Source organism: Leptidea sinapis, chromosome 17 (assembly GCF_905404315.1).
Source record: "Leptidea sinapis chromosome 17, ilLepSina1.1, whole genome shotgun sequence".
Taxonomy (NCBI): Eukaryota; Metazoa; Arthropoda; class Insecta; order Lepidoptera; family Pieridae; genus Leptidea; species Leptidea sinapis.
In genome coordinates, this window is record NC_066281.1 from 5,669,747 (window position 1) to 5,690,899 (window position 21,153).

General features: G+C 35.0%; 1 protein-coding gene across 2 annotated transcripts in view; it reads left to right on the top strand.

Annotated features, from left to right (window-relative positions):
• LOC126969208 (villin-like protein quail) overlaps positions 1-21,153 on the top strand; it is a 45,106-nt gene that overhangs the window by 8,782 nt on the left and 15,171 nt on the right. For both annotated transcript variants that reach the window (XM_050814535.1, XM_050814534.1), the window contains exons 3-6: positions 18,116-18,229; positions 18,804-19,012; positions 19,894-20,095; positions 20,744-21,043. In XM_050814535.1, coding sequence (XP_050670492.1) covers positions 18,116-18,229; positions 18,804-19,012; positions 19,894-20,095; positions 20,744-21,043 — 825 coding nt within the window. The remainder of the gene's footprint in view (positions 1-18,115; positions 18,230-18,803; positions 19,013-19,893; positions 20,096-20,743; positions 21,044-21,153) is intronic.

The window sequence follows — 21,153 nt, forward strand, 5'->3', positions numbered from 1 at the left end:
TATGTGCTAAATACCCAAGTAGCATCCATAAAATACGTCACACAAATTGTTTTTCAACCTCCCTCCCCGATCATGTACAGCCCACATTTGTGAATCCCCCTCCCCGTTCATGTACAGCCCACATTTGTGAACCTCCCTCCCCGATCATCTACAGCCCACATTTGTGAACCCCCCTCCCCGTTCATGTACAGCCCACATTTGTGAACCTCCCTCCCCGTTCATGTACAGCCCACATTTGTGAACCCCCCTCCCCGTTCATGTACAGCCAACATTTAGGGACCCCCTCCCTGTTCATGTACAGCCAACATTTGTGACCCCTCCACCTGCCGTGACGTCACATTGTTTTCCATTTTATTTTTATAAGTAATAAAATGAATATAGCTACTCTTAAAAAAAATCTAAGCTGGCACTTACGGACTACATAAGCCTATAATTAGAAAATCAATAAAATTGAAAAAAAAAGGTTAATTTAACACTGAATCAATATCCTTTTTACATTTATAAATAGATTTGATTAATCGTAATCTATATTTTTGCTGCTACGAAACAACAGGTATGAATTCTTTATGAAATGCCTTTTGTTGGACTTAAATTTTCCGAACATTTACAATTGTAATTTATATTTTTTTTTACACCATCAGAAAGTAGATATTTCAACGAACAAAAAGCCCCCAAATTTTTTGAAAATAGCTGATATTTTGACGTCAGAATTTTCGATTGAAAATTAGGTTGCTTTTTTGATATTAAGTTAAAATAAGGCGAAAAAATAAATTTTAAATAGAATAAATAACAGTGTATTTGGGACATAATAAGGTAAGTTTTCACCAAATTTCGTAGATAAATTTTTTTTTTTGAAAAAAATATAAATAAAAAACCAATAACTTGGTTTTTTGAATTTTTCACCAAAATTTTGAGGTTATGTGAAAAAAGTGAAATTACAAAAGTTGTAGATCTCTTTATTACCTACAACTATGCCAATTAAATTTTGAGCCATAGGACTTGTAGTTTTGCCGGAATTCGATTTTCCACTTCCCGACCTCAGATCGCCCGTAATTTATTTTTCCCTTAATTTTTGTTATATTCTCGTCATTTTCCAATGGGTTTTATCCTACTATTATTTTGTTCCACTTTTTATAATTTTCAAAGGCTTCGGCACTGGTCTATCAGGCCTGAGCACGATTAAAAACAAGACTATGACTTAGATTTATGGAGCTTACTTAGACTTTGCTCAGACTTTACTTACGTAAAACTTAGCTCAGTATAAGTTTAGCAGACTTTTAGGTTTCGTTTTTATATTCATTTGACTGCTGAAATTATGCCGAGACAGTCCAATGCAAAAGTCAAGTTCGCATTTTGTCACACTCAGCTAAGTTTTACGTCAGTAAAGTCTGAGTAAGCTCTTTAAATCTCAGCCTTACACAAGCCAAAGAGAGACAATAAATACGTCAAAGACGCCACAGATTACTTTCCCTGTACTTTATAAACTTCATGACAATAATTCACGTAATCGGTACATTAAGTTACGTATACTCGCATCGAAGTGGCACGCTATTTGCTCATTAAAGTGGGAGCGAGGTATCTACTCGCGTCATGAATCACGACAAAACAGCGGCCACCATTTATAGCTGACATCATCGTGAGTTCCTGGCACTGGCCGTGTTCTTCAGACAAATACACCAGTATCCGTATTCTCGTAACAAAACGAGAATAGGTTCGAAACGACCTTATTCAAATTCCAAATTCAAATATTTTATTTAAAATAGGATATGATATCACTTATTGAAAGTCAAAAACTACCAACCATTGGAAAAGGTATGTCTCAGATGGGCGCAAGAAACTCAACAAAAATGTAATAGTAACTGAACGTTTTGCCTTAAACTGAAAATTAAAAGGTCGATTTATAATTTTTTAGTAACATGTGATTTGAAAAAATAAAAAGTAAAACTACCATCCGAAGAATTATATGGTACACTGTAATATTAAATTTTTTTTAGAACTACTAGTTATATTCATTTGGAGAGAAACGGTTATAACTACCGTGAATTTTTCGGTATTTAAAGTCAATTCTTACATAAAAGGTTTACCCCCTTATTCATAATGGTCCGCTAACTTTAAACAGCCGCTTTGTAGTGATTTTTCTCATTCTGACTTAGGTCAATAGAAGTAGACAGAGTGAGAATTAGCAATGCTTTAAGTTAGCAGACTATTATGAATAAGGGGGTAACCCCCTTTGTATACACTTTTAAAGTAAAGTCCCAGCCACTGTTCAGGCATTATTTATAAATAGATTTAAACGTTTTATAAAAAAATTGCTCTGTCGTAAATCCTACTATTCCACAGCTGAATATCTGAGTGATCGGACAGCCTGGGACTAGATTATGATTAATTTATAGCAATACCAATGAGAGTACAATATTGTAGGTATATTTCATTAAAACGAGCGCATAAAAAGAGAACAATTTAGTCTTAGGTTTTGGCATGACGTATGGCGAATATCGTCGCCACCTACAGCTGCTAGGTTGGTCCCCCCAGAATACGAGGAGCAGCCTCGTCTTGCTTATACAGGAGGAGGAGGGGATTCTCCGGCTCTGCCGGTACCCCCCTGGAATGTTACAGTTACAGTATTTTTTCCTACACCATGTTTCCGTCGGTATGATGTCTTTGAGGTTTGACAACCAGCCCCTCAACGGCGGGACAGAATACCGGGTATATTTCAAGTTTTCCTTCTCTAAGATTGGAGACGGATCAAATGGTTGGTCAAATGCTTGATGATATTACGGACGTCGAAATACCTTAGTCAGCTTTTACGACGCCTCGGTAAGAGTGAGGGAGGTCTATTCTACTCTGCCGGATACCCCACGGCTTTGTTCTCACAGGGGCGGAAAGTGAGCATTAGAATGCTGTTTTGCGACGTTGAATGTTGGAGGAGGAATGAATAAGAAACTGGATGAAGCTTACGAGTTATATAAGGCAGGTGTGTGTGGGAAAGTCGGTCGCGGGAGACCCCGTGGAACATTCGTCTACCAAATTGGGGACGTTTTGTATGTGAATGTATGAAAAGAGTAATGAATGTAGAGGAAGCGCGTGATGTTCTTGTCTCTGCCTACCCCGACGGGAAAAATGCGTGAGTATGTGTGTGTAAAAAAAAGAATGCTGGGAGAGTTTCTTGCGCCGCTTCTTCTCTCCCAGTGCGCCATTTGTTTCCGAAGCGGTAGTAGTGTCTAGTATATTAGGAATGAAATCAAAAAGAATTCTAAAGGAATCAAATTCGAGAAAATAAATGCCTTTTTATTCAGGCCTAAGCATCAAGTTGAAATGACGACAATTGCACTGCGGCAATATCACAAGTGATCTATCACGCGCCGCTCGAGATCGACTTTCACTGGCCAAAGAACTCTGGTATATAATAATAAAAACGAAACTGTACGTCAATGGGACGATTTCTTTTGTTGTCTTGTTGTAATTAGTTTTTATGAACTAACTTTTGTCTGCTATTACTTTGGTGATAAAATGTAGCTCTCGTCTTTACATTATTTAACTTAACTGATTATTTAATGTTTAAATTTCACTGTGATTGAAATATATTTATTTACCACTAGCTGACCCGACAGACGTTATTCTGTATATAATAAATAAAATAATGTTTTTATATGAATTTGTCAATAATATATCATAACATCAAAAATTACTTCGTAAAATATGCACCCTGCTGTCGTAATGAAATTGTTTCACAGCAGAACTATCAAACCGTGCGTCAATAAATTCTCTCTTAGAAATTATGTATGGACACATCAAAGGAAAAACAAATTTGTTGTTTTTATTTAATTTAGCAGCATTTTCCTATTTATTCGCCTTTTAAACCTTCTCTGGACTTCCACAAATAATTCAAGACCAAAATTAGCCAAATCGGTCCAGCCGTTCTCGAGTTTTAGCGAGACTAACGAACAGCATTTCCTTTTTATATATTAATAGCTGACCCGGCAAACGTTGTTTTGCCATATAAAGTATAATTCACGCTATAGTTTTATAAGTAATAAACTATTGCCTATATTATAGCCTGTACATCATTTTGTTCTATTGTCAATAGTTTTTGCAGCGCACGCAACAATAGGTTTTCGATTTTAGACCTTGTGTTAGAAAATAGCAATTTTATTACGGATCCCTAATTTTGAAAAAATAGCCTATAGCCTTCCTCGATAAATGGACTACCCAACACTGAAAGAATCATTCAAATCGGACCAGTAGTACCAGAGATTAGCGCGTTCAAACAAACAAACAAACAAACACTGCAGCTTTATAATATTAGTAAAGATATATACAAGATTGGGAGTTATAATTGTGAACATATCTCAACAACACTTGGTTATCGTCATGAAGCTACATCAGTTCGTAAACGGGCTTTGACATGGGGAGAAGAACTGATAAGAAACTCTCAGCCCATCTTTAAATCATATAACAACTTAGCCTATTTAATATCTAATATATAAAATTCTCGTGTCATGGTGTTAAACATTGAACTCCTCCGAAACGGCTTGACCAATTCTCATGAAATTTTGAGTGCATATTGGGTAGGTCTGAGAATCGGACAACATCTATTTTTCATCCCCGCTAAATGTTAAGGGTCCACACGAAATTTTTTTTTTATTTTTTTTTTAATTTGTTGATTATGAGTCAGCATTAAAAAATACATACAACTTCAAATTTTCACCCATCTACGATCAAAAGTTACGTTTGTATCGCGATTTGAATATCGGCAATACAATTCAAGATAGCCCGCGCGGAACCAAACAAGACCCATACATCACTATCCTCTATATTATCTACTATACTATGATAAGCCTTCGTTGTCAAAGAAGCTTTAATATATTTCTTAATAATTTGTACTCAGTGAGTCCTAGTATGCTGTCTGGTTTTTATATTATAAATTTAATACCAAAACCCTTTGATAATTTATACGTCTAGATAGACTCTAAAGGGGACAGTGTCGATAATAAAAGCGGCGAACTTTAAGCCTTATTTTCAGCAACACACGCACACAAAAACAAAGTGAATGACGTATCGTGAGTGTAAGACGTAGCTGTCATACACATTAAGAGTTATAAACTTGGGCTGTTGTCATGCATTGCCTAGCAGAAAAAGGCTCTATTTAGACATATAAATTATCTAAGACCTATGAAGGAGCCCTTATTCCTAGGTAACCTAATCCACGGCACGTACATCATTTTCCACGGAAGACCAGCGTTGTGGATTCTTTCGAAACCACAACTATGCTGAGTTGGGGGCCCATTGGCGTCATTAGATCATAATTAGATTAGTATAACTTTAAGAACTATTATCAGAATGTATAATGACGTCAATAAACATTATTTCTTTCTTTCTTTCTTTACAGTTTATTCTTTCTTATTTTAATAAGCAATTTATTGACAGCAGCTTAAGGTAGGCATGAAAATAATATTTTAGTTTGCTTTTGAGTTTATCTTTATGCCTAACTATAGGGTATCTAAATAATCTTGTAAATAGAAACCCGCTAAGTGCGAGTCGAACTTCACTCGAAAGGTTCCGTCACCATCTTTCAATTCGAGCGCTCGTCTGTAATCGACCCTTGTTATGAATTCTAAAGCCTTGTCTATATACAAAGAAAGACAGCGAACGTTGGCAAGAAAATGTACCACATCGCTTTCAATTGCCTCGCTAAACATACTCATTAATTGTTTAGAGCATTAATTCCATAGGCTTACAATACACTAGCGTATACAGGGTGTTCCAAAGTTATGGGACATGAAGGGAAAGTACCTTAAATATCGAATATAGGCTATTTTACTGAAAGAAGACTTTATTTATTTTTAAAATTTAGTAATTCTACATTCAAAGATTTTCTAAAAATTACTTGCCTCGTCTGGGAATCGAACCGACTTAAATTTAAAAAAAACTACTACTACTTTTATGATGCCAATCGAAAGGAATGGCCAAAAACTAATAACTCTTCTTAAGTAACATTAAAATAGCCTATCTTCGATATTTAAGGTACTTTCCCTTCATGTCCCATAACTTTAGGACACCTGTATACAAAGCGTGCGAGTGAGAAGATAATCTCTAACGGAGATACTTCAAGATAAAAATTGAAAGTGAAACTATTGTTACTATAACCGATTTTGATTGTCGTGTCGTAAGCAGTCAGCCACGGTTGGCATTAGTTCCTTGGGCTTGTTTTCATCATATAAGCTTTTACAGTAAGTCAAATTTAACGTTAACAGTAACACTGCCTTTAACATGGACTGCGGAATGAGTTGCACCATCGTATTCCTTGACATAGTTAAAGTTAAAAGGTGAAATATCAAGTCAATATGGAATATTTATTTGAAATATTTTACAGGTCGCTATTTAGCTATTTAACTTTAACAATAGCTTTAACAAGCGATGACGATACTGTTAACTGTTAAAATTATGACAATGTCAATATAAAAATTATTGTCAAATGGTGCAATACATTTTTTGCATAGCCGGTACATTAACATGTTTCTTATTGCTAAAGTTATTTGGTGCAACTCAACCTTAGTATTTTTTTTAATATCAAACAGGACTGTCAGCTCGTCTATGATTCTGTCGTCGTTATTCGTGCATACGGACCAGCCATAAATGGAAACACTAAAATAATATACTACACGGCCACATTACGGCTGGACCTCGCTGGAACTTGAAGCCCTCTTCCGTTCTCCTTTCACCCCTTCACGCTCGTCCTGTTGCGTGCGTACGGTTTGCAGTTTCACTACCGTTAGGTATATGTCATGAAATTTTCGTGCTATCACTGCTTGTTTTTGAAGTTTTCATTGTTATGTTTTGACTTTTGTTTTTTTAAAGTTCTGTAAGTTGTTTCTGTTGTTCTATGTCGCTATAATAGTACTTCCAGAAAAACAAATACTTTTTTACTTAACCCAGATTATTCAATTGATATTTTATCATTATAATAATAATCAGCATCGCAACACAACACCAATCTATAACACTGAATAAATAAATCATTGTTTATTTATTACTAGCTGCCCCGACAGACGTTGTTCTCTAGATAATAAAAAAAAAACACTGTTTTATAGGAAATTGCCAATAATATTTCAAAACATCAAGAATTATTTGGTAAAAATGCTCACTGTTGTTATAATGAAATTGTTTCACAGCGGAAGTGTCAAACCGTGCGTCACTAAATTGTCTCATAGAAAATATGTCCATACAAAACAAATATCGGACGACGGGGGACACATAAAAGGAAAAACAAAATTGTTTTATCTATTTAATTCCGAACACTTTCATATTTATTCACCTTTTAAACCTTCTCTGGACTTCCACAAATAATTCAAGACCAAAGTTAGCCAAATCGGTCCAGCCGTTCTCGAGTTTTAGCAAGACTAACGAACAGCAATTCATTTTTATACATATAGATTAATAATAATATCCAAGTGATGCTTGTTTTGTACACTGTAACAAAGCGACGATGTGACGTCATCGACGTCAGTTCCAGAGACGATGTAACCGGGTAGTAAGAGTGAAAATATGTTAGTAGGCAATCGAAAGTTATATTAAAATTGATGTTAACATTCGCTTCAAACTAAACTGCGGGAAAGGTGGAATAATAGACTACATGATTCAAGATGGCATAGAGATAAAAGGCGACCATTATCTGAACTCACAGCGTGGAACAATAGAGTTAATTTATTTATTTCATAAAGCTGTGAGAACTGGACTTATGGTTCCGAAACAATTAATCATTATTCTGCGCTTAAGCCTGGTTTAACTTTTACTGTTAAATTTAATTTGCTACATAATTTACCAAGCAGTGAAAATGGAACTATAATCAATGTCAAAGTGAAATAAACTGGATTCAATAATTAGGCTTAAACTAAGCGCTTTTTAACCGTTACAAAGTTATTTATGCAGTTGGTGTATCTAGATAAGTGGACCGAAATCGCAAAATATTTTGTTTTTTATTTAATACATTAAACACAAACTATATTCTAAATTTGAAGCGTTTATGTCTGCTAGAAGTGCCTTAGACTTTTGATGATAGCTCAGTGAGTCAGTCAGTGATAAGTTTAAGAAACTTTGACTAGTTATAATTCCCAAACTGCTTGTTTAAATTTAATGAAATTTGAAATATACCGTGTTTATACAATAATAATAATAATGTAATATTGACACACTTTTAACACAAATAATCTTGCCCCAAGTTAAGCATATATAGCCTGTGTTATGGGTTACAAGACAATGATTTATTTAATACAATATACATACTTAAACATACATAAATTCATATAAACATACATAAATAATAATTATAAATACAATGCCTGTTTGATAACTGAAAGGTTTCTAGTTTTGTCCACATCGAAGTTGTAGGGGATCGAAAATGGTCTAAACTGCTTCTAAAACGGTCGGTACGGCCGTGCCACTTGTTTTTGCTCGATTTGGCGCTGGCACTGCCGTGATCCCAGATTTAGTTATCGAAGGCAAATTACACGCGCTGATTCCGATTAAAAGTAATAAAAAAACAGGAGAAACCGGAATTTTATTTTTAATCAACATTAACATCGCGCGTATATTCCTACCAATACCTTCTTAATATTTCAGGAGCCCGACATATTTAGTACTACCTGCATATTTTTGTGTAGCCTAAACATTAACCTATAAGTTAATACGTCTGATCAAACTGCACCCTAAGTAAGCAGACATGTTCCCTACTAACGTTTATTTGCCAATATTTACAGCGTCATCATTTCACTTATGCAGCATAATATTCAAAGCTTAACAATCACTTAAGTAACTGAAAAAATAAAAGAAAATGTTAGTAAATCATAAAATGCAAATCTTACACACAATATAAAAGTATTTAAAGAAATAAATATAAAAGCGCCCGTTCACGAGCATGACGCATAGGCCAGCCATAGCTTTTCGCAACCATTTTGCTTTAAATTTGTCAACAGAAACAGGGTTCTCGAAATAAGATCTCTATGTTAGATATAGGCTCTAGATGATAAGATTATCCAGCTAAGTAGCGTCCGTTCACGGGCATGACGCATGAACCAGACATCGCTTCTCTCAACCGTATTTTAGGGTTAGACAGGTATTTTCAATACCTGTGAATGATAATTTCCCTTTTTTATATTAATTACACAATTTTCAATTATTTGATTCCTAAGCGAACTTTAGGAAAGTGACATTACGGAAGTATTTGTAGAATCTACATTAAAATTATTTTTAGAATAATAGGACAATAACACTGATGACTGAATTATTTTCCGCTTGGCTAGAGTCTAGACTAGGTATGGGTGAGTACTGAGTAATGAACGTAACGGTTCAAATGGATCATTAGCCTCAGCTCATTCTGAGAAATTGGTATTCTCTTTGTAGAATTGCTTTGTTTTCATAGTGATATGATATTTTTAACTTTATTTTGTCTTTAATAATGTCATTAACGAGATGTGCAAACAGCACAACATACTTTCTGCTAAAGAAGGTGTTATTTGTGTAATTGTACCTTAAATACATTAAGAAATTTACTTAAAGTTACTTCTTCTACTTTAGCTCGATGCGTAATAGATGCCATTAGGTCCCATAAATATTTTATATAGTTTGCCCCAGTAGTTTTCATGTTATGAACATTTTATGAAAATTTTTATCTACCTGGATGATATAATTGTTTTTTTGTGTATGGCTTTTTAGGTGTTTTCATTCAGGGTGATGATATATTATTATTATTAATTGACTCTAAAAAGTAAAAAATAAAAAACATCTACGTTTAAAAAAATCCTACTAGAAAAACTGAAAAGTATCAAATACTTAACTAAAAATGTAATTTATAATGTATTATATAAGCAAGCCAAATGACTACCTTAGTACCTAGTGTAGGTACTAACCTACACTATAGATAGCTTCGTCTAGAACAAAATAACCCAAGCGGACAGCTACACGTGGTAATAATTATAGTAAGTAAGCTGTTTATAATAACTATTAAGTTTTATTTTGTTTAGGGCTTGGGTCCGACTTTAAACCTATCAATAGGTAGTACATATAAATAATAGTATTTTATTAATATTAAAGGTAAAGGTTTGCATAAAAGGTGTATTATATTACATTTTTAGTTATTTGATAGTTTTCAGTTTTTGATGTAATTTTTTTTAAACGTAGTTTTTTTTAAATCTTGAATTGTTACGTAAATTTTATTAACATGATAGTCCGGTCAATTTAGACCAAAAAATGAGAGTGAAGTTACATAAAGTCCCAACAAGCTGAAAATCAGTGAAATTGTTCAAAACATAATTATAAACAATGTTTAATTTAGTTCCCCATCATTCCCGTGTATGTAAAATTTTTTATTCAAGGTTTGACCTTGAATAAAAAATTTTACATGGCCAAAAAAATGAGTTTTTCGCGATTTTCAACAAAACGGTAAGTTTTATCATGAAAGTACCTCAGACAAAAATTGTAGATCATAAAATTATCTATAAAAAGTTTATCAATACTTTTTTCTTACGAGCTACCGTTTCTGAGATATACCGATTCAAAAAGTTATAAAAGTTGTTACCGTAGTTGTATCATAGGTGGCGTGAAAACGTGTGCATGAAAATCGCGAGAAACTAATTTTTTTTTTGGCCTTAGACCTTGAATAAAAAAAAATCTATACACGGGAATGATGGGGAACTTTTAAACATTGTTTATAATTATGTTTTGAACAATTTCACTGATTTTCAGCTTGTTGGGACTTTATGTAACTTTGAATGTCTAAATTGACCGGACTATCAGTGTTTCTTAGTGTAGCATAGATACGTTATATCTAGTAGGTATTCTACGTTCATAACGTAAATTGCACGCTGTGTTTGCCTATTATTGTGTGTACTTATAGCTACATTTATAAGCCTTCCAATAAATCTAACTAATTTAAGTACAATAAGTGTAGGTACCTGTACCTGTTAATATCTAATACCTGTTACTGAACCACATTCAATAAATATGTATATAAATTATGTTTACTTTACGTCTATACTTACGCTACAGTACAAGATTCCATAAAGTTTATTTGTTAAAAAAATTACACCATCAATAATACTGATTATATTATAACTATACTTAGATAATTTATGCGTCTAGTTGGAGTATCTGGCTGTTAGACAACCGATAAAAACAGGCCAGAAATATTAGATTAGTGTGCATGACAAGCTACGTCTTATACTCGCGATTTGTGTGACACTTTTTGTTGATGTGCGTCCATTGCTCAAAATAGAGGGTAACTCTAAACTCAATTTTTTCGACGTTTAATTTACATCTGTCATATTCCGTCTAGACGTATAAATGATCTTAGATTATATATTTGCACACATTAACCTTTTTAATACGATATAATTACTAAAACATACATAAACATCCATGACTCGGAAACAAACATCCATATTCATCATAAAAATGTTTGCACCTACCTAGATTAGTAGACAGGGTTACTAACCACTGGTCCATATGGGTCTTCTAATTTTAAAAGCTCGTGATCATCTCTTGGTGACTTGTTTGATCGAGTGTAGTATGTGTAGAGTAAAACATATTAACAAAAAAACAACCGACTTCAAAAACACTATTCCAAAACAATAGATATAATTTGCACTAAAAGTATAAAAATAATTGCGTATTTTTCTACAATCTAATTAATTAATCTAATTCTAGTTACGATTATTGTAATTTTTGGAATCGGTGTCCTTCCGCCGCGACTCGCTCTCGCCTCTCGCCTCCTCACGACTCAAGCACATCTCACCTATAACTATGTATGTAGTAACAAACGTATCCTGGATGACATCGACTCCAAAAATTACAATAATCGTAACTAGAATAAGATTAATTAATTAGATTGTAGAAAAATACACAATTATTTTTATTCTTTTAGTGCACATTATTTCAGCTGTTGTTTTGGAATAGTGTTTTTGAAGTCGGTTGTTTTTTTGTTAATTTTTTTTATTTTATGATTTTAGTGAATTTGAAGTACACTTACTAATAATTTGTCTAAATATGTGTAGATATACTATAGCATAAAAGAGATTCGGCCGAGTATCGTTAATTTGATCCTAATAATTGAAAAGTTCTGTTACTTCGTCATGGATTCCGTAATAAGAACTTAACCAAACACTCACGAAACTATCTTTGAAGTATATCCTTTCCAATAAAAAAAGAATCATCGAAATCGTTCGTAATTTTATCATCCACTTTGCTATACGTATGTATAGCAAATTTAAAGACTTTTATGGTTTTCTCATGGATGCCACTGTCAGATCTGGATCAAATTACAATGGGACCACACGAGAAGCACCAGCAAAGAATTATCAAAATCGGTTCACCCAGTCGAAAGTTTTGAGGTAACAAACATAAAAAAAAATACCGACGAATTGAGAACCTCCTCCTTTTTTGAAGTTGGTTAAAAATGTACAAAATGAAGCCTAATATAATAGTATATTAAACGTAAGTATTACCACAGAGTAGAGATGGATACTAACGTATGTATGAGACGTATGAAGCATAACATTTGACGTGTATGAGTGTCATTTTCTTGAAAAAGACTAATAAAGTGATTTTGATTTGACTTGGCCATATTTCCTTGACCTAGATGAACGAAGTGTTTTTGATTTGATTTTATTTGGTGATAAGCCTGTATATAGATTTATTTATATCGGTGTTCTTAGCTGTGCCTGAGAAAGTAAAGTAGCCGTATGTACAATATGTCCTGCCAAGTTTTTACATAAACAAAGTGAAGAGAAAGTGACAATACCGTTAATTAACTGCAGTCGTAAGTAACTAAACGCATGCGAGAGTGACGTTCCGCACGCACAATGTGTCCGCAATCTGTATTCATCAACGTCATCCAGTCTTTCATTATATTTTTTAAATAAATGAACATTAAGGTGCTGATAGACTAGAGCATTCACTTGTAATGAGCAATCTAACGAATGTAAATCTTACGACAGCTAAACAGGAACGTTGTAGCGAGTATTCTGGCAGCATTCTAGGAAGGAATCATATTTTTGCTTCGTGCTTTTTGACGATCCGAACAATTTTTACATTGTTCCCCCGCCTAAAGCTATACCATAAGTATGAATGCAGTACACGCGATCGTAAGTCTGATATCTTCGTGAAGAATACAATTTACGTTTGCTAGAATGATCGTGAAATTGTCTGAACCGATGTAAAGCTTTGCATAGCATTCCATTGTTATTATTGTAACGGCGAATGCTCGATGTTCTGTTAGAAATGAATGCCCAAGTCTACCAGCACCTTAGGTTCAACTTGATATTAAGAACCTTTTTATGTAGTGAAGCAATATAATTCGATATTTTTTTTAGTGACTCACTGGGATGAAATTTAATAAGGAATAAATAACTATTAATTTCAACCTTGTTTATTTATTTATTTTTATCATTTTTTCATTCATTTATCATTTTAGAACCGTTAATTTTAATAATTGTGTCTACACAGTGAAGTTGTTTGAAGAGACATACTAATTTCCTTATCTTTTTCTTATTTTGTCCATTTTGTATATTCATTCAATCTCATGGCCACTTGGAAGAGAAGGCCATATTGGTGTCTAAAATGCTTGGAGTACTTACTGTTCGTACCTATGGGTGGGTACTCCCCAGTACCAGCTTCTTCCATTAGAATGCATACAACGAAAACCAGCTTGAATCGTCGACGATCAAATCCTCTCTATATCTATATAAGAGGAGGCAAACGTGCTAGAGGCGTGAGAATGGGGGGTGGTGAGGAACCGCCGATGGACATCCTCAACACCAGGTGTCAAAAGATGTGATGCCGGCCTTTAAGGCGACACTAAATGCCAGCGACCTTGAGCGATATCAGTTCACGGCTGCCGGCCCGCCATCTATGTAACAAAGCCAATATTTTCAAAATTCTTCTGTGGAAAACAGTTTATATGCTTATAATCCTCGTTATTCACTACTAATCTGAATAAATGAACCTACACAAAAAAGTACAAGCTATAAGAATAACTTTTCTGAAAGAAGTACCAAAAAAATGCGTCACGCCATGCCAAAAAACTTGTTTAACTTCAAAGAAAAGTGGTAGTTCAAAAAGGCTCAGCAGTGTTAACTATAACCAACAGCAAGCATTAGAAAACTACAAATAAGACTTAAGGATATGTGTAACAGGATTAAATAGTGTTCATAGCTCGAAATGCTATACATTCACCACAAAACTTGTCTAAAAACATCATGTTTGCGTATTTTATTCTTACTCTTCGCCTTAAGGGAAAGCTTTTAGCGGTAAACGCACAAACTTGTGTCTTTTTGGGGTTGAATTGTACAAAATTTTGTCGGCCCCATTCCGAGACTTTGCAAAGCTAATTTGTAATATTGTTCTCTCTGTATCTTCTACCGCATATATCACGGGAGTTATTCGGATACATGCAGCCGCATTAAACCACTGGGCATTACGTCGAAATGCGAATTTTCACCATCATCATGTTGACGTCTAGAATTCTATCACCTCTTGCGCGTTATTCTGGAATCAATTACCAGCTGCAGTTTTCCCGAACCAACACGGCCTTAAAATAAAGAGAATGTATATGTTGATATATGGAGTTTAGAGCTTCTTCTCAATTGGTATGATCGCAAATTGGCTCGAAAGCTGAGCCAATCCACCCTATGCTTCCTACTCCCTTACAACACATCGTCATCAATTGCCTCTGTTTTAGATACAATGCTTTCTAGATACACTAATTCTAGAATTTTTTTTTATTTAATTCTTTTAATTCTAAATTTTATTACTGACCAATAATAATAAAATTAACAAATCTAACTTTATTACTCACTATAACTTTATTTAATAAACGTTTACTTACAATCAGATGAAGCGTGATGCAGCATGCAATAATTCACCTTCTAAGATTTCATATGAGAAAACGAAAGTTTACTTGCGTTTGGTCATCCGTCGGTTAAAATTAGCATCATAATTCTTGATAGGTACGTTCATTTGAAGCGGTTGGGTTAGCATTCAACTATTCAATGATTTAGCTGTCATGTTTTGCCTAAGTACCATCATGTTTTTTAGCTGACTCGTAGATTGTAGGACTCATTAATTAATTGTTGCTTTCCAAGATACATAGCCAGTGACTGGTGTAACTCGAGGCATTTAAAGTATTTTTCTGTACCGTCTTTACTCGGCAAGTGATTTTTTAAATCTTTAATTAATCCGTTGAAGTTTGTTTTAAGTTCTTGAAATTTTGTTTCTACCGTAGTCTGGCCTCGGGTGGTTTAGTCAGTTGTAATTTAGTATTATGAAAGTTACCTACTCGTGCTTCGACTTTGCTCAGCTCAGATGTCTATACAGCACCCTGAATCGTGTTATTATTATTTATTTATTTATTTTTATAACCACACTACATCCATCATTACAAGTTTAACCTAATGCGACAGAGTAATGAACAAATAAAGTTATAACAATACTATCATTGAAACACATATTTCGTAAAAGAAAAACTTAATTAACTAGATAATATTACTCTAATTGAATACAAACTATACTATTTGCAGCTCTAGTGAGTTCACTCATCGAACAAGAGAACAGGTGTAAGTGTTCGGACATCGCGTTTCACAGCATCAGTCACATTCTTGTGAAGGAGTATATGTACTTAAAACTATTCAAAAGCAATTTGCGCAAGCGCCAAATATTTTGCAATTTAAATTATCATCACCATATAAGTGAATACGTAAGCACAAATTCTATTGAGAATGTTTCTTTAATCGTGTTCAAATGGTAGATTATATAAAAATACTAGACCTATCAGTAAACCACGTGATGGAAAATAAAAATAAAGAAGTAAAACGTCTTTAACTCGATCGCCGGCAGTGCTTATTTAACATCCCGCTAAGAAAATTTAAAATTTACAATAATTCGGGAAGTTATTGGTTTCATCCCCGTTTTTCGAAAATCGAATTTTTATCAGGTGTCGACGTTTTAAGGCCTTTGACTATTCACGCGGTAGTGTCCGTACGTCTGTGTGTATGGGTGTGTGTGTATGTATGTATGTATGTAAACCTCTTATAACTTTTGAACGGCTCGATCGATTTCATTGGCGCCATTCGAAAGGGCTTGACCATACTGAGATTTTTAATACAATTTGGACCGGTAGATTTTGAGAAATCTCAAAACCCCTTTATTAAACGGGATTAGATTAAAAATTAGTTAACCCATCGATTGAAAACTGCGTGAAAATCGATTCATTCAAAAGTAATTGCGATTTAAACATTTATGAAATAACTCTGAGCTCAAAAATAACACAAATTATATTGTCTTAAATAATTACATTGGAAATTGCAGGTTCAACTATTATTCTATTTTTTTTAATGAAAACTTCTTTAGCGTTGTTGAGCACTTTTCTTGAGATGGGTATAAAATGTTAAACTCGCGTCAGGCCACGTGACCTGATCCAAAATTCGTAAGACAGTCGTTGAAATGGAATGAAATTCGAATCGTTGAAATTGATGAAAGTTGATGTTTCTGAGAGACAAACTCTTTAATGTAAAATTATTGTAATAGTTCTGAAGTTTTAAATTTTTTATATAATATAAATGGTCATTTCTGTGTACGAAAGCGCAATAAATGAATATTGTATTGTTACCACATAAATACTAGTTCTTTTATACTGTTAATTATAATGAAATTCGTGCAAAATTATTCCCTAACCATTCCAAAATATTCGCAAATGCACAACGTTAATGTTTAATTTTTCACTTCAGCCAGCACTTCCGGAGTGCAACCCGTTATTTTTTTGTGAACAATCAGTGAGTCATAAGCTCATTCAGCTATGACTGCTCTAAGACAAAACGATTTAATACATTTTGTGTAAATAACTTCATCCTCGTATTTATACCGCTATGTGGACTCAGCTGACCGAAACAGACTGTTAAATCAACTACTCACTAAAAAATTAGATCGACAGATTTACTCCTCACGCTATCTGCAAGAAATATAATTGAAGATAATTTATAGATGTTGTTATGTCTAGAGAAATTCTAGTGATTTCTACGTAATTTTAGATTTAAGTGGTTCAACATGTTCCGATTTATAAAATTTGGATATCGCAAAAATAGACTTTGAAGTCAGATATATTAAAATATTTCAGAATAGGAAACTAAGAATAATAAACAAGCTTTTTGCACAATTAAAAATACGAAAACATTAAATAAGTAACTTTATCACATATTTTTTTAAGTTTTTCTGTTTGTTGTTCTTGTATGTCAGTATTTGTAGGTTGGAGTTGGAGAGGCTATGCCCCGTTGGACTACATAAGTCCAGATTGGTTATAGAATCCATTTATATAACAACAGTTTATTTCCAGTAACACCTGTGACTTTCCTTAACTGGATCTTCGGTGCCTTTCGTTTAATAAATGTATTTTTTCCTCGTAAGACGAGAATCCAAGGTATCTTGGCTTAATATTTTTGGAATAATATTTACTCAGTCTGTTAAACCACATACGGCGACTTGTATCTTGTATATGTAATGTATATGTATGTATACGACGCGTCGTAAGGGAGACCTGCACCGATTTAGTTCCGTCAGGTGGTCAAACATTCCCCGATGTTGTCATGACAGAAGTGAAGCCTACTACTTGCTTATGCCGGTTCCGGAGCATGAGTTCCCATCACGACCCCGCCTGTGTTATGGGTAGATTTGATGTAAAGACCAGATGGAGGATCGCACCAAGCACGCCTCCTTGTGGCACACCTCAATGAGCCCTGTAAATTGTGCACAGCTTAGCCATGCGTAGTGCACTAAAACCCGGTAGTTTAATCAGTTGCATCCTCTTAAATAGTTCAAGCTGCAAAATAAGAAAAATTTGCTCATTTATTTGCCAATTTGGAATTCATTTCCAGATGACGGCAGAATTGATAATCGCCAACCAGTATTTTGATCATAGTCATCATTATGATCCGATGCCAGATCCTTAGTAGGTTGTCACAAGATTGTGCTGCTATAACACGTATACCTATATCATACTAATTGGTTTCTTGTTTGCATGCCCATATGTATTGAAATAATTGAAGTAATATACTATTAACTCAATTGTTCACAGGAATCAAGCGCAGACATGCTACCGCGGACACATTATGGAACATTTTACGATGCGGACGCCTATCTTGTGTACTCAGCTTCTCTGCCCGGCCAACCTGGGGGGCCTGATGTCATCGTAAGTACTCACTAACACTAATATACTTGGCTATACATAAAATTTTATGTCGGTCCTCGTTAGGTGAACCAGTATACAACATATTTGTTGTATATTTGGGCTATAATAATTTCATCTTTAATAGGTAATAATAATAATTTTAATGCTGGCCAAATAAAACATGTCAAACGTTATCGTTTCTTAAATTGAAAGGTAGGTATCTAATAGGAACTAACTATAATAAAAAAAACATGCAAAGTGTCATGCATTATATCATCATCATCTACCGGAAGACGTCCACTGCTGGACAAAGGCCTCCCCCAAAGATCTCCACGACGATCTGTCCTGCGCTGCCCTCATCCAACGTATTCCGGCGATCTTGACCAGATCGTCGGTCCATCTTGTGAGGGGCCTACCAACACTGCATCTTCCGGTACGTTGTCGCAATATTATATAAAACGACTTAAATAATTTTGCGCAAGAAACATTTTTTAATTGACAGTTTTAGAATTTAGCTAGGTGTTACTATATATTTCTTTAGATCAAGCTTCTCGTCCTTTGAATTTGACTCTTTATTGAAATTTCTCTATTTCAGCGCAAGGAAATAAAAGAAAACGGTAACGGAGCATATGCAGAGCGCCACGTGCACGCCTGGGCGGGAGAGCGGGCTGGGACCCTCGCCACTGAAGCACTCCGCCGTGCCAACCAATTGGTCACACATCTCGGAACTCCCAGTGTTATCCACAGAGAAACAGCAACTAAAGAGTCTCCCAGACTCCTGTCATATTTTCGCGATGGTTTCAGGTAGGAAGTACTAGTAAAGAAAAGTTACTTAGTTACTATATTTCATTCATCATTCAAGTGAGTGAGTATTATTGAGTGAGTGAGCTCTTTAGTATTATTGCTGTGTGAGCCACATTGAGCCCACTCTACAAGTATCGAAAAAAGATTAAGGAAAGACTCCGAAAGCCGATATTATGTGTATATATGGGCTAAGACACGCAGACACTGCGAACACTCTTCGGATCTAGTATTTCCTTAGCACATCCATGGCGCCGCATCTCTCCCATAACGATTGCTTAAATGGAGGAGGCTGAAATGAATTTCGTTGGCAGTTCATATCTTAGATACTGCCTCATTTTATTGTGGGTTGCACTGCATTCGCTGAGAATGTAACAAAGTGTTTCATCCTCATTGATCACGACAACTGGGATACTGACCTGTGGTATGTAGATGTTTGTGATACTATCAAGTTATTGTTCTGCTTGGTAATCTATCTGAAATCCTTTTCGCGCATGTCAACGGTTATTTACTCTCTGTTCAAAGAGAGCAACTACTCAGTGTATATTTCATCAAAATTATTGAAAAAAGTCTGTGTTCAGGAACCTTACCTTGATAGTCCTTTTACAGTTGCGAATGTCTTTATTCTTTCACTTTCGTTGAAATTGCCAGGCATTGAAACTTAAAAAACTTAAACTTAGTATAGATGTGTAATAAGATATAATATAAGGCATAGAGATCTCGAGTCTCAGATTGGCATCAAATACAATGGTTCAAACAATTGCTATTCCTATAATGATAATATTGTCACTCAATGTATCTATCTCAAGCAATTTATTTACACCTATCCATAGGACCTTATCTAATACGTCAGGTAATTCTTAATAACATGTCTTGTTTCCCAGGATCCTGTGCAGTGCCTCAAAAAGCAATGCTGCAGCACGGTTATACAGAGTGCGCGGGCGCAGACCTGTCTTGCTACAGCTGGTCCCCGTATCGTGGACGCACCTGGCCTCCGACGGAGTATTTGTGCTGGATACGTCTGATCTTGTAGTGCTGTGGTTGGGGCGGGCTGCTAACTTGGTTGAAAAAATCTTCGGTGCAAAGGTATTTCCCAAAAGTGCTGTCTCGTGAATAGGCGGAGATATTCATTTTCAATATGTTAATACAATACAAACATGGTAGTTCGAATAAAACTCATCTCTACAAAATAAGTTAACCAAGTAATGGGTTAGGGTTTTCACTCTTGATAGTATGCCATAATGTAATTATATCCCCCGTCATTCATTACCACTCATGTCTGGACTGCTCTAACAATTGTCCAAAAGATGTTTAAAGTATCAATTAAGCATTAGGATCCATTGTACAGGATACGAGCTAGATTATGGATACCACAACGGCACCTTTTTCTGCCGTGAAGCAGTAATGTGTGAAGTTATCGTATTTCGGTCTGAAGGGCACCGTAGCTAGTGAAATTACTGGTCAAATGACACTTAACATCTTATGTCTCAAGGTGACGAGCGCAATTGTGGTGCCGTTCAGAATTTTTGGGTTATTCAAGAATCCTGAGCAGCGCTGCATTGTAATGAGCAGGGCGTATCAATTGCCGCCAGCTGAACAACCTGCTCGTCTTATCCCTGATTATCATAAAAAGTCTATAACTCAAGACTAGTCGATTTCATTAATAATTTTGCAATGTAAAAATTTTATAATGGGAGACGAGACACAATTTATAATAAATTTAATGAATAACAGATCGCTTACCGCATGGCTCGTGGCGCAGACAAAGGTGTGATGGTTCGACGGATTACGATAGCACATGATGGATACGAGCAGACATTGCCACCAGGAGATAGAAACGTTCTTGACACCGTGCTTGACCTGCGAGCTCGGACTGTGAAGCCAGTGACTCCAGTCTCAGAAGCTTCGAGGCCAGTCAGACTGTACCTGGCCACACAACCACCGAAACTGGTCTCCATACCTTCACAGAAGCCAGCTGCTCGTTTGGAGGAAGTTAAAAAGGCACCGCTTTTTAGGGAAGACTTGAAAGAGGATGTAAGTGTATTTTTCAGATATTGATCGTATCCGAAACCATTTCTGCAATAAAATAAGTTATTATTACAGCTGTATGTAAATCATATTGTTCAAATTTTAGGTTGATAGTA